This window comes from Pongo pygmaeus, chromosome 13 (assembly GCF_028885625.2).
Source record: "Pongo pygmaeus isolate AG05252 chromosome 13, NHGRI_mPonPyg2-v2.0_pri, whole genome shotgun sequence".
NCBI classification, from domain to species: domain Eukaryota; kingdom Metazoa; phylum Chordata; class Mammalia; order Primates; family Hominidae; genus Pongo; species Pongo pygmaeus.
Window position 1 is genome coordinate 21,462,536 of NC_072386.2, and position 12,657 is coordinate 21,475,192.

At 50.7% G+C, this 12,657-nt stretch overlaps 1 protein-coding gene across 2 annotated transcripts in view; it reads left to right on the plus strand.

Moving 5' to 3' along the window:
• The window catches only part of TLN1 (talin 1), a 34,504-nt gene that overhangs the window by 4,828 nt on the left and 17,019 nt on the right, over positions 1–12,657 (plus strand). Inside the window, exons 2-23 of one of the 2 annotated variants that reach the window (XM_063650460.1) lie at positions 829–987; positions 1,641–1,803; positions 2,047–2,144; positions 2,409–2,538; positions 2,644–2,796; positions 3,034–3,176; positions 3,289–3,416; positions 4,441–4,501; positions 5,142–5,246; positions 5,562–5,717; positions 6,454–6,555; positions 6,853–6,929; positions 7,143–7,323; positions 7,509–7,622; positions 7,735–7,843; positions 8,080–8,288; positions 8,452–8,550; positions 9,573–9,740; positions 9,915–10,209; positions 10,799–10,965; positions 12,188–12,316; positions 12,493–12,609. In XM_063650460.1, coding sequence (XP_063506530.1) covers positions 1,674–1,803; positions 2,047–2,144; positions 2,409–2,538; positions 2,644–2,796; positions 3,034–3,176; positions 3,289–3,416; positions 4,441–4,501; positions 5,142–5,246; positions 5,562–5,717; positions 6,454–6,555; positions 6,853–6,929; positions 7,143–7,323; positions 7,509–7,622; positions 7,735–7,843; positions 8,080–8,288; positions 8,452–8,550; positions 9,573–9,740; positions 9,915–10,209; positions 10,799–10,965; positions 12,188–12,316; positions 12,493–12,609 — 2,871 coding nt within the window. In that variant the 5' untranslated portion in view covers positions 829–987; positions 1,641–1,673. The remainder of the gene's footprint in view (positions 1–828; positions 988–1,640; positions 1,804–2,046; positions 2,145–2,408; positions 2,539–2,643; positions 2,797–3,033; positions 3,177–3,288; positions 3,417–4,440; positions 4,502–5,141; positions 5,247–5,561; positions 5,718–6,453; positions 6,556–6,852; positions 6,930–7,142; positions 7,324–7,508; positions 7,623–7,734; positions 7,844–8,079; positions 8,289–8,451; positions 8,551–9,572; positions 9,741–9,914; positions 10,210–10,798; positions 10,966–12,187; positions 12,317–12,492; positions 12,610–12,657) is intronic. The other variant, XM_054501994.2, reaches the window with a different exon arrangement.

Genomic DNA, 12,657 nt, shown 5'->3' on the forward strand with positions numbered 1-12,657 from the left:
CCCATCTCTCCTAACTTCTTTACCCTCTACCCCTTCTTAACTTCCCTGGCTTTCAAATGCCTTCTGTATCCTAACACCCCCATCTCTGCTTTCCAGCCTTCCCCTCTCACCCTGCTTTTCCCCACTTGAGGCTTGTAGTTTGCCAGGAGGGGAATGGGCAGCTTGTATCTGCCCATTCTCTTAGTTAAGAGGCACCCAATCCCTGTACCAAGCTGGGGCACATCATCAGCAGCCAGGCAGACTTGTCCTCTTGCAGCCTGTGCGCCACCTGCTGCCTCCAGTGGCTCCTCTAGCCTGCTGAGAGGGGGTGCCAGGAGGGTGGAAGAAGGTGGGGTAGGACTAGTATTCTGAGCTGCACTGAAAATACTGTCAGGGGAAGTGGGTGAGACAGAGCAGAATTCGAGACAGACTTGCTGAAGAGGAGAAAGCATAGGAGGAGTTGCAGGACTGAGTATTAACTTGGTGACTTGGAACAAGCAAGGACTGAGTTACAGGGACTGGGTCCTTTCTCTGGCCTGTCTTGAAAATGTTTCCTGGCCTCCCAGAGTCTATTTCCCCTTCTCCAAAACACAAGAGTTGACCAGATAACTTCTGAGATAGATCCCTTTGAGTTAGAGAATCACATTTCTAGCTTGACTGCCTGGGAAGCCCAGCACAGGGCTAGGCTCCTTGAGAAGGCCCCCCGCATCTCAGGTTAGAGAAAAGCTGGGGCAAGAGCGGACCCCTGGATGGCTTGAGCAACCGGTATTTGGTCTCCCTGCCAGGCTAGCTAGAGTTTGTTTGCGGGCTTCAAGAGCCTTAGGGAATTATAACATCTTCATTTTGCAGAGAAGGCAGCTAAAGCCATGAGAAGGAAGGTCACGTGGTGAGAAGACAGCTCTGAAAATCCCAGACAGGGAAGAGCCAGCAGGACACAGCAGGAGACAAAGAGAGAAAAATACTGAACCAGGCAAAAATGAAAACAAGGCAGGAGTAGGGCTGAGAAAGGTGATCAGGGACAAGGGGCAAGAGAGATACTTGGATGAAAGTAGGGAGGTACAAATTCCAGTGGTGGGGCAGGGCAGTGTCCTCAGGTAGCACTGCATTTCAGACCTGCTGTTGTACCTTGCAGACCAGCTTCTCCTTTCCCTCAGATGTCTTAAATTGTCAGGACTCGGCTGGGCACGGTGGCTCACGCCTGTAATCCCAGCACTTTGGGAGGCCGAGGCGGGTGGATCACGAGGTCAGGAGATCGAGACCATCCTGGCTAACACGGTGAAACCCCATCTCTACTAAAAATACAAAAAATTAGCCAGGCATGGCAGCGGGCGCCTGTAATCCCAGCTACTCGGGAGGCTGAGACAGGAGAATGGCGTGAAACCGGGAGGCGGAGCTTGCAGTGAGCCGAGATCGCACCACTGTACTCTAGCCTGGGCAACAGAGCGAAACTGTCTCAAAAAAAAAAAAATTGTCAGGACTCATTCTTTTGATGTAAATAATTTTTCACTCTTTAAAATTATTAAATACAATGAAAACAACCTTATTACTGTCTACTTTGGTGAGTCCCTTTCAAAAACACTCCTCCCTTGGACTCCACCATCTGGGGGGGCCTTTTCTCCCACCAGAAGAGTGTATTCTAATGCCCTGATGCCATGGGCCAGGTATAGCCAGGCTGGAGAAAAGAAGCTGCCACCATGGTTGCACTTTCACTGAAGATCAGCATTGGGAATGTGGTGAAGACGATGCAGTTTGAGCCGTCTACCATGGTGTACGACGCCTGCCGCATCATTCGTGAGCGGATCCCAGAGGCCCCGGCTGGTCCTCGTGAGTCTGACTCCCCAGGTGGCTGGAGTGGGAGTCTTCAGTCCCTTCTTGTTCCCAGGCTCTCGGCCTTGAGAGTTGACCCCTTTGTCCCCTAAGACTACTCACCCCTCAGGTCTGTGTTCCATGGTTCCCTTGTTCTTTAGGCCCAAGGTCATGGGAGAAATAGTCAAGGGCAACATGGTATAAGCTGTTGAGCCACATTGGGGTCTTCATAAGCCTAAAGTGATCCATCCTGTCTTTTAGCCAGCGACTTTGGGCTCTTTCTGTCAGATGATGACCCCAAAAAAGGTATATGGCTGGAGGCTGGGAAAGCTTTGGACTACTACATGCTCCGAAATGGGGTAAGTATCCCTTCAGCAAGGACCACCACATCCCCTTCCATCAGCTTCTCCCTGTTCCACCTCCTGTTTTCAGCACCCACATCTGTTGTCTCTTAGCCCTCCGCATGCTTTCTTCCTATTAACAGACAGTCATGATTCCCTGCTTTTGAATGAACCACCATAGTCTTCCTTTCAGTGCTCCACTCTCTCCCCTTGGGCTGTGTAAAGAGGAAATAATACCCCTAGCTCAGAGTAGGCCCCTGTCTCTTCTTCCTGCCCCAACAGGACACTATGGAGTACAGGAAGAAACAGAGACCCCTGAAGATCCGTATGCTGGATGGAACTGTGAAGACGATCATGGTGGATGACTCTAAGACTGTCACTGACATGCTCATGACCATCTGTGCCCGCATTGGTAAGGGGCCCCAGTACAGCTGAAAGCCTGGGCCAGAAAGCCTCAACTCTTTCAAAAGGCATGGATGCAGTACCTGGGAAGCTAACAAGCCATCTCCTTCCCCAGGCATCACCAACCATGATGAATATTCATTGGTTCGAGAGCTGATGGAAGAGAAAAAGGAGGAAGTAACAGGGACCTTAAGAAAGGACAAGACATTGCTGCGAGATGAAAAGAAGATGGAGAAACTAAAGCAGAAATTGCACACAGATGATGAGTGTAAGCAGAACTAGGAAAAAGAGGGCTTTTGAAATGGGAAGGGTGGGAAGGGGCTTCAGCATCTGCTTCCGCCAGGCACTGTTTTACACCCTGAGGATACATCAGTGAGAAAACAAAGTCCTACACTCATGGAACTTACATTTAAGTGAGGGGAGGTAGGAAATGGAGAAATAAACAGAGACCAGAAAGCACAGGGGCCATGGGGGTTTGGCACTGAGGGGACTGTCTGTATCCCAGTGAACTGGCTGGACCATGGTCGGACACTGAGGGAGCAGGGTGTAGAGGAGCACGAGACACTGCTGCTGCGGAGGAAGTTCTTTTACTCAGACCAGAATGTGGATTCCCGGGACCCTGTACAGCTGAACCTCCTGTATGTGCAGGTATGCAGAGGACTTGACTGGGGTGGGGCAGGAATAGGGAGGGGTTGGAAGCACAGTGTGTGTGTCCCTGCACCCACACACAACACTCGCCTCCTTGCCCTGTGCTCTCCAGGCACGAGATGACATCCTGAATGGCTCCCACCCTGTCTCCTTTGACAAGGCCTGTGAGTTTGCTGGCTTCCAATGCCAGATCCAGTTTGGGCCCCACAATGAGCAGAAGCACAAGGCTGGATTCCTCGAGTGAGTGACCCACATCCTATACCCTGTCAGGGCCCAGGACTCCCTGCCGTTGTGACCCCAGTGGGCCTGTCTCCATTCCAAGCCTGCCCCCTCTATTTCTTCTTCCGAGGTACCAGGGTTTGACCAACATAGCTACCCTTTTAGTTGCCATCATCCATTGTCTCTTCTCTGCCTCTGGAATATGAATGTAGTTCAGTATCTCTGCCCCTACCTCCATCTCTGAAGCAAGCATGTCACTTTTTTTTGAGATTATCTGAAGAATTTTGCTGCAGTAGCCAGAGGGAAACAGGGTAAAATTTTCCCTATAGGGAACATGGGTTAAAAGTCTCACAAGCCTCATCTGCTGGTGTTTCTTGGAATGCAGAGTTTGCCGTGGCTTTCTCAGCTTCTTAAGTGCATGGTCATCCTTCTAGAAAGCTCTTTCTCCTCTTGGTTCCCTGAAATGGTGCTCTAGACCCACTTTCCCTCAGGGACTGAGCCTCTAACTTAATTTTCCTCAGTCCCTTTCCCTGCAGGGAGAGACACAGGTCACATTAAGAATTCATACTGGCCGGGCTCGGTGGCTCACACCTGTAATCCCAGCACTTTGGGAGGCCGGGCGGGCAGATCACCTGAGGGCGGCAGTTCAAGACCAGCCTGACCAACATGGAGAAACCATGTATCTCTACTAAAAATACAAAATTAGCCAGGCGTGGTGGCACACCTGTAATCCCAGCTACTCGGGAGGCTGAGGCAGGAGAATCGCTTGAACCTGGGAGGCGGAGGTTTTGGTGAGCTGAGATCGTGCCATTGCACTCCAGCCTGGGCAACAAGAGTGAAACTCCATCTCAAAAAAAAAAAAAGAGTTTACACTAAGTCACCTCTATTTCAGAAGATAATCTAGACTCTATTCCCACAGAGTCTTTTTTCTCCCCAAAGATAACACTGTCCTAGGTATTTCCTCATACCCCCAGGCCCACAGTTCATGGCCCACATGTCCCCTGATGCTGTCTACCACATGCTGACCCTCCCTTTTCTGGTGTAGCCTGAAGGACTTCCTGCCCAAGGAGTATGTGAAGCAGAAGGGAGAGCGTAAGATCTTCCAGGTGAATGTGGGTAGGGGAAAGTATTTGGGATGACCGTGGAGCTTTGCTGCTTAATCTTACTGACTAAATGGCCCCCCGCCTCCTCCCTGTCTCCCCTAACTTGGCTTTCACCCACCGGGCTGTTATCCCACCTCACGTTTGCCAAGAAAGCAGACAACTTGGGCTTTTAGTCTCAGCTCCATCCCTGCTTTTGCTGTGCAATTCAGTTCAATATTCTTGTATTCTTTTATTTACCTCTGATTTGGGATAACAGTACTTGCCCCATGTAGGATTGATAGGAGGATCAAATGAGGTAGCATAATCTGAAATTACTGTGAAAGAGTATAGTCTTTGTCAACTATAAGGTGTTACCCCCACTCTGAATACTCAGCCCAGAAGGCCTTCTCTTTGCCCTTCTACTTCCGAACTCTCTGTTCATATCTCCAGAATGTCTGCAAGTTCCTTGACTGTATCCCTTGACTCATCGCTTCTGCATAGCCCTTATCAGCCTCCATCCCGTTACCCTCTCGTTCTCATATCTTGCACTCCTCAACCTTTCCAGTGTCCCCATAATTCTCTCTCATTAGAGTTAGCATCCAACCTTAATTCCTTAGCTGTGATATGAAACTCTTTGCTAAAGTCTTCCCCATTTTATGCACAGGCACACAAGAATTGTGGGCAAATGAGTGAGATTGAGGCCAAGGTCCGCTACGTGAAGCTAGCCCGTTCTCTCAAGACTTACGGTGTCTCCTTCTTCCTGGTGAAGGTAGGTTATGGACCCTTTTCACTGCCCTCCTTGTTTCCCACTCTTGCCCTTTTCTGTCTCTGAAAGTCTCTGGCCTTGTCCTCAGTCATATTTCCCACCATTCCCTAAGATTCCCATTCTCTTCCTTGCTCTGACCTCATGAAAACCTGCCTGTCATCAGCCCTCCACCGCCACTTCCCTCCCTACCCTGCATTTTCCCTTGTCCATTAGCCCTCCGGGCCACCTCAACATCCCCTATGGCTGCAAGCTGATCTGATCATTCACCTCTCATTTGACCTCTGACCTGTAACACCAACACCAACCTCTGCCTCATAGGAAAAAATGAAAGGCAAGAACAAGCTAGTGCCCAGGCTTCTGGGCATCACCAAGGAGTGTGTGATGCGAGTGGATGAGAAGACCAAGGAAGTGATCCAAGAGTGGAACCTCACCAACATCAAACGCTGGGCTGCCTCTCCCAAAAGCTTCACCCTGGTGAGTCTGGGGACTCCAACAAGAAAGTGCTTTGGGAGTTTCATTAAAGGGGCAGCTGCAGAGGTTGCTTCCCTCTCTTGGGGTAAGTATACTGAGTATTACTCCAGAAAAAAAGGAGGTTAGAGTAGATGGAGAATCTTCCTCTGGGAGAGTGTGAGGCTTAAATGAAACGAGTGATGGACTTATTCTTTAAAATCAGCAGAACAAAAATCTCATCAGCAAGCTGAGATCACAGGAATTCTTGCGGGGGTGGTGAAAGGAAAAATGTGATAACCTCTCTGTTTCAGCAGCAGCTATATACAGTGAAGTTTTGACTTTATATTATAGGGTTATGAATTGAAAACTGATATCAACTTGATAAAGTACCCCCAATGACACAAATAGAAATTATAGGAAATGCTGTTTTTTCCCTTTTGGATACTACAGCCAACCTTAAAGTGTGGCCATTTAGTGCCAAATATTATATCCTCTCAATCTTATCATCAGAGTAAAAATAAGAGACTTCCTAAATGATATGTATTTGAATCTGTGTAGTGTAAAGGCCACTCCTCAGAAGTAAAAAAATTCCCTCCAAGGAGAAAATAAAGAGGAGGTTCAAGAAAGGTGGGCATCTTCCAAGAGGGCTGTTGCCACAGGAAGGCATCTCATCAGCTCAACCTTGGGCCTCCCGTCCTAGCCATTTCCATCCTGGATAGATTTGAGCTTTCCCACTGAGTCCCCCATCTTGTCACCCTAGGATTTTGGAGATTACCAAGATGGCTATTACTCAGTACAGACAACTGAAGGGGAGCAGATTGCACAGCTCATTGCTGGCTACATCGATATCATCCTGAAGAAGGTGAGCACTGCCTGCCCTAGCCTTCTCCTTATCGCCCCTTGCCCTTTCCACAAGCCAGTCCTTTAGAAATGGGCACTCAGATTGCTTGAACCTGGGAGGCGGAGGTTGCAATGAGCCAAGATCTTGCCTCTGCACTCCAGCCTGGGTGACAGAGCCCTTTCTTGTCAAAAAAAAAACAAAAAAGAAATGGACACTCAGCTTCTGGAAAATGGCTGGTTGCGGAAAGAAGAGGCTGCCTTTTCTCCACTTCCCTCTTCTTTAACTATCCCAACTTTTGTTCCTTTTCTCTTCCTACAGAAAAAAAGCAAGGATCACTTTGGGCTGGAAGGAGATGAGGAGTCTACTATGCTGGAGGACTCAGTGTCCCCCAAAAAGTACGAAGGGAGTTGGGCTGATCCCATTTCCCAGGGGTAGAGAAGGCAAGGCCTGACTCTAAGAACTCTTGGGAGGTGGGGAATCCTTAGAATGGTTCTTTAACTAGTTGCAGGCTGTAGTGAGACCTCACACACCTGCAAAGGTAGTGTAACCGGGTGGGAGGGGTAGAGATGAGGAGTCCTCTGTGAGCTCAATAGTTCACCCCTCTACAGGTCAACAGTCCTGCAGCAGCAGTACAACCGGGTGGGGAAAGTGGAGCATGGCTCTGTGGCCCTGCCTGCCATCATGCGCTCTGGAGCCTCTGGTCCCGAGAATTTCCAGGTGGGCAGCATGCCCCCTGCCCAGCAGCAGATTACCAGCGGCCAGATGCACCGAGGACACATGCCTCCTCTGGTAAGTGTCCCACTTCCACCACGGTGCCAGGGCCCTTCTCTCACCCTCAGCTGGGCCGAGCCAGGAGTTAGGCAGTCTTTTCCTGGGTCCCTATTTGTATTCTCTCCCTAGCCCCTGGTTCTCTTTTACCTTCTCTTTTCTCCAAACGTCCATTCCAGTCCCTGTTTCTCCCCACTTGTCTTTAGACTTCGGCCCAGCAGGCACTCACTGGAACCATTAACTCCAGCATGCAGGCCGTGCAGGCTGCCCAGGCCACCCTGGATGACTTTGACACTCTGCCGCCTCTTGGCCAGGATGCTGTAAGTGTGGGATGGAGGAGAGGCTGGTGGTACTGAAGCTGAGACTCAAAGGGATAGGGATGAGGTGAACCAAACCAGGGCAGATCCTGAGGTATTTTCCTCTCTCTTTCAGGCCTCTAAGGCCTGGCGTAAAAACAAGATGGATGAATCAAAGCATGAGATCCACTCTCAGGTAGATGCCATCACAGCTGGTACTGCGTCTGTGGTGAACCTGACAGCAGGTAGGCCGGATGCTAGCTTCCGGGTGTGTGATGGGGAGATGGGGTGCAAGTGTGTGCAGGCATGCATGTGACTGGCTTCGTGTGTGACTGTGCCTTGACTCACTGTGGAAGGGACTGCGTGTGTGCGTCTTTCCGTGGACGTGTGTGTGACTAACTGGGTGTGGCTTTGCTCCTTCCCCAGCCCTTCGTCTGGCCTGCCCTGTCTCTCATGTTCCTCTTTCTCCTTTTCCCCTTAGGGGACCCTGCTGAGACAGACTATACCGCAGTGGGCTGTGCAGTCACCACAATCTCCTCCAACCTGACGGAAATGTCCCGTGGGGTGAAGCTGCTGGCTGCCTTGCTGGAGGATGAAGGCGGCAGTGGCCGGCCCCTGTTGCAGGCAGCAAAGGGCCTTGCGGGAGCAGTGTCAGAACTGCTGCGCAGTGCCCAACCAGCCAGTGCTGAGGTCAGGGGCCACAGGGTTGGGCTTGGGTGGAGACAGGGTTCAAGTCCAAGAAGAAGGGGCAATCCAAGCCACAGGATGGAAGCCTGGGTCCCGTGGGCCTGTGAGATGCACAGGCATGTGGGCAGGTATTGGGCAGCTTCTGACTGGTGTTCACTCTCCACAGCCCCGTCAGAACCTGCTGCAAGCAGCTGGGAACGTGGGCCAGGCCAGTGGGGAGCTGTTGCAACAAATTGGGGAAAGTGATACTGACCCCCACTTCCAGGTTGGTGACTTACCCAACCCCCCCAGAACCCCAGAATCTAGGAAGTAACTTCTGCTCCTGAATCCAGTTCCTAATCATGGCTTCTATGAATTGACCCCTAAAAACCAATCTGAACCTCTATTTCCAGGGGATGATACTAGTAACTTCTGATCTCTCTTTTAGGGGTTAGAATTCAGAACCCCTGAATCCAAACTTAACCTGCTAGTTTACTCTTCGCCCTCATTTATTCTTTAGCCCCTTGTCATCTTTTCTCTCTTCCCCGTACATAGACCTTGCCCCAACTTGACGACCCCCCACAATGCTGTAGACCATGCCACCCTGAGAATAGTGTTCCTCTAGCTCTCCCCCTTCCCACTCCATGCCAATTTCCTCAGCTGACTTTTCACCCTGGATTTCCCATGCAGATATGTGCATCCAGAGGGGCTGGGGTTCGGTCTCCCCTCGATTCCCCTACGGTAACAGCCTCTGGCCTGGGCCTTCCCAGCTTTGTCCTCTCTGAGCCGCATACACTCGTTTCTGTACTTCTCCCTCAGCCTCCTGGGGGAACAGAATTTGGTGGGAGATGAGGAGGCCTGGCGAAGGCAGGCTTTGGGAAATGGGATCAGGTAGGGTATAGTACAGGGACTTGCTCCCAAGACTCCAGGATGACCACTTCCAATCCAAGATCAAGAAGTGGAGTAAAGAAGCTGCGGGTGGAGGGATCCCAGGAGATACCTCCTACATCCTCTCCCCACCCCATTGTAACAGCGCCACCACATTCTCTCCCTGTCATCATCGAGTGTATCCGCCTCATGTGTGTCTCCATTTGGTGTAGGCTGTATTTCTTTTGGTGTGGGTTTGTTCCTCGGTGGTTCTGTCCTGCTGGGTGCTCAGAGCAGTGGCTCGGGGTAGGTTCTGGTTGCTTCTGCGTACACTCTCCTTTGATTGGATCAGTGGGAATAATGAAGCAGCTTACGCCTCTGAGAAGTGTCTGTGAATCCCAAGCCCAATCTCAGGTCATGCTAACTGCTATTTTCTCACAGGATGTGCTAATGCAGCTTGCCAAAGCTGTGGCAAGTGCTGCAGCTGCCCTGGTCCTCAAGGCCAAGAGTGTGGCCCAGCGGACAGAGGACTCGGGACTTCAGACCCAAGTTATTGCTGCAGCAACACAGTGTGCCCTGTCCACTTCCCAACTAGTGGCCTGTACTAAGGTGAGCCCCAAAGGTTGCTCTAGTCTGTGCTGAGGGGTAATACTACCACACACACGTGAGCCTTTCATTTTATTTCTTTGGCTCTGGAGGCCTCCTCACCCATCGCAGTTACTGCTATAAGCAGCACACTCTACCTCCTTTCCCTTGCGTCTCTGACATTCACTTTCCCTACAGGTGGTGGCACCTACAATCAGCTCACCTGTCTGCCAAGAGCAACTGGTGGAGGCTGGACGACTGGTAGCCAAAGCCGTGGAGAGCTGTGTGTCTGCCTCCCAGGCAGCTACAGAGGATGGGCAACTGTTGCGAGGGGTAGGAGCAGCAGCCACGGCTGTCACCCAGGCCCTAAATGAGCTGCTGCAGCATGTGAAAGCCCATGCCACAGGGGCCGGGCCTGCTGGCCGTTACGACCAGGCTACTGACACCATCCTAACCGTCACTGAGAACATCTTTAGCTCCATGGGTGATGCTGGTAAGACACGCACCCTCAGGAAAACAAAAAACCCTACCAGGGTTCCCTAAGCCCACTGGACATCATCCCCTTGCGGACCCAACCACTTTACCCCAAGGAACTCAGCACAGTGTGGGCTTGCCAGCCACACAACCATAGGCTCATCATTAAAGCTCTCTAATCCTCTGCTTCCCCTTCTGTAAAAGGAATATTAAGTCCTCTACCTTCCCTGGAGCATTTAAAGAATATAACAAAGTATGCACAAAAATAATATAGAAAGTGGCATGAAAGTGGTATAGCCTTCCCTACTATACCCCTGACCCCAAAAGCTTTCAGAGAGTGTCTCATCTTCTCAAGGCTACTGGCTGAAAATACCCATTGGAGACTGTCCTTCTCCCATAAGAACCCATTGGAGAATCTTTTTCTCCAAGATCCTAAACCCAGAAAAAATATAGCCCCAAAGAAATGATGGAAGAGCTTTTGCCAGTCTCTTTTTCTGTCCCTAAAGCCCCCATCTACCTTGTCTACACCACTTTTCCCCACCCTTGTCCCCACCCCTGACACCTCAGTGTCTCTGGCTTCCTCACCTGACTGTGCCCTGTGCTCTCAGGGGAGATGGTGCGACAGGCCCGCATCCTGGCCCAAGCCACATCTGACCTAGTCAATGCCATCAAGGCTGATGCTGAGGGGGAAAGTGATCTGGAGAACTCCCGCAAGCTCTTAAGTGCTGCCAAGATCCTAGCTGATGCCACAGCCAAGATGGTAGAGGCTGCCAAGGTACAAAGCCTTCTGTGCACACCCCCAGACTGGGCCCTAGAGGGAAGTAGAGCGGTCCAGATAGTCACCCTCATCTGATGGGGGAGACCCAGGAAAAGCAGAAAACACAAGAGGACAAATATATGAGCACTCAGGAAATGAATGAGCCCCAAGGCTGCAGGTGAGCCATGACCCAGGCTTTTTTTTTTTTAAGAGGTGGTCTCACTATGTTGCCCAGGCTGGTCTCAAACTCTTGGACTCAAGTGATCCTCCCACCTTGGCCTCCTGAAGTGTTGGGATTACAGGCGTGAGCCACCGCACCTGGCCTAAAATTATTTTTTAATTGACATAATTTTACATATTCATGAGGTACATAGTGACGTTTCAATACATATATAGTAGTCAGATCAGAGTAATTAACATGTCCATCATTTATCCAAATATTTATCATTTCTTTGTGTTGGGAACATTCAGTATCCTCTTCTTAGCTATTTGGAACTATATAATATATTAGTCTTAACTTTAGTCATCCTACAGTGGTGTAGAATGCTAGAACTTACTCCTATCTAGCTGTAATTTTGTGTCCTTTAATAAATCTCTCGCATTCCTCTGTAGTGGGCAACCAGATCCTTTTTCTTTAAGTCCCAGGTCTTAAGTCCAAGGCCTATTTTTACCTTCTTTGCTGCTACCCTGCCTGGGATTCCTCTCCGTCCTGGTCTCCCCTGTGAATACACATAGGCATTCAGTCTCTGGGGCCTCTGCTGCCAGCAGTACAGAGAAAGACAAGGCAGTAGGACACTGAGACACCAGCGTGCAGAGAACCATCAGAAAGAAGCCCAGACGATTCCTAGGCCCCCTGGGCTCTGGGGCTTTTCAGTTGGCAGGAGTAAGCAGGTCCCCTGCTTTGGTATTCCTGAGATGCCTGCTCTAAACTGAGTCCTCCTTTGTCCAGGAAGCCCTACTCACCTCACTCATGTGTGGTATTCCCCAAGGAGGGGAAGACAAAACAATTCCACCTTAAGAAAGGATTTCAGCATCCAGTGGGAATCCTAGCCCCCTGAGGTTTCCCATTGACCTTCATGAGTCAGCTCCTCTCAAAGGTGATTGCCTTTTGGTAGGGCTAGTTAGAGATGACTTCAGGAAAATACATGAACTTTAAACTGAGTCTAGAGGAGTGAGAGAGGAGCTTCTTTAGGATCCACAGGAGAGCTGGGTGATGACTGTCTTTCCACCTCTCCCGCAGGGAGCAGCCGCCCACCCTGACAGTGAGGAGCAGCAGCAGCGACTGCGGGAGGCAGCTGAGGGGCTGCGCATGGCCACCAATGCAGCTGCGCAAAATGCCATCAAGAAAAAGCTGGTGCAGCGCCTGGAGGTGAGGCTGGGAGTTTCACTAGGAGCAAGAGGGAGTGTGGGTGCTGTGGGAGGAATGAACTGAAAGGGAGGTGCGGAGAGTAAGTTAATACGTCTTTGGGGCATAACCTGGGCAAGGTAGGCCAGGACTGGGCATGGGAATCCATGGGCTTGGTCTGACTACTCTCGTCTTCACAGCATGCAGCCAAGCAGGCTGCAGCCTCAGCCACACAGACCATCGCTGCAGCTCAGCACGCAGCCTCTACCCCCAAGGCCTCTGCTGGCCCCCAGCCCCTGCTGGTGCAGAGCTGCAAGGTAAGACTCTAGGAAGCATGTGGGAGTGGGAAGAGGGAGACTTGTGCG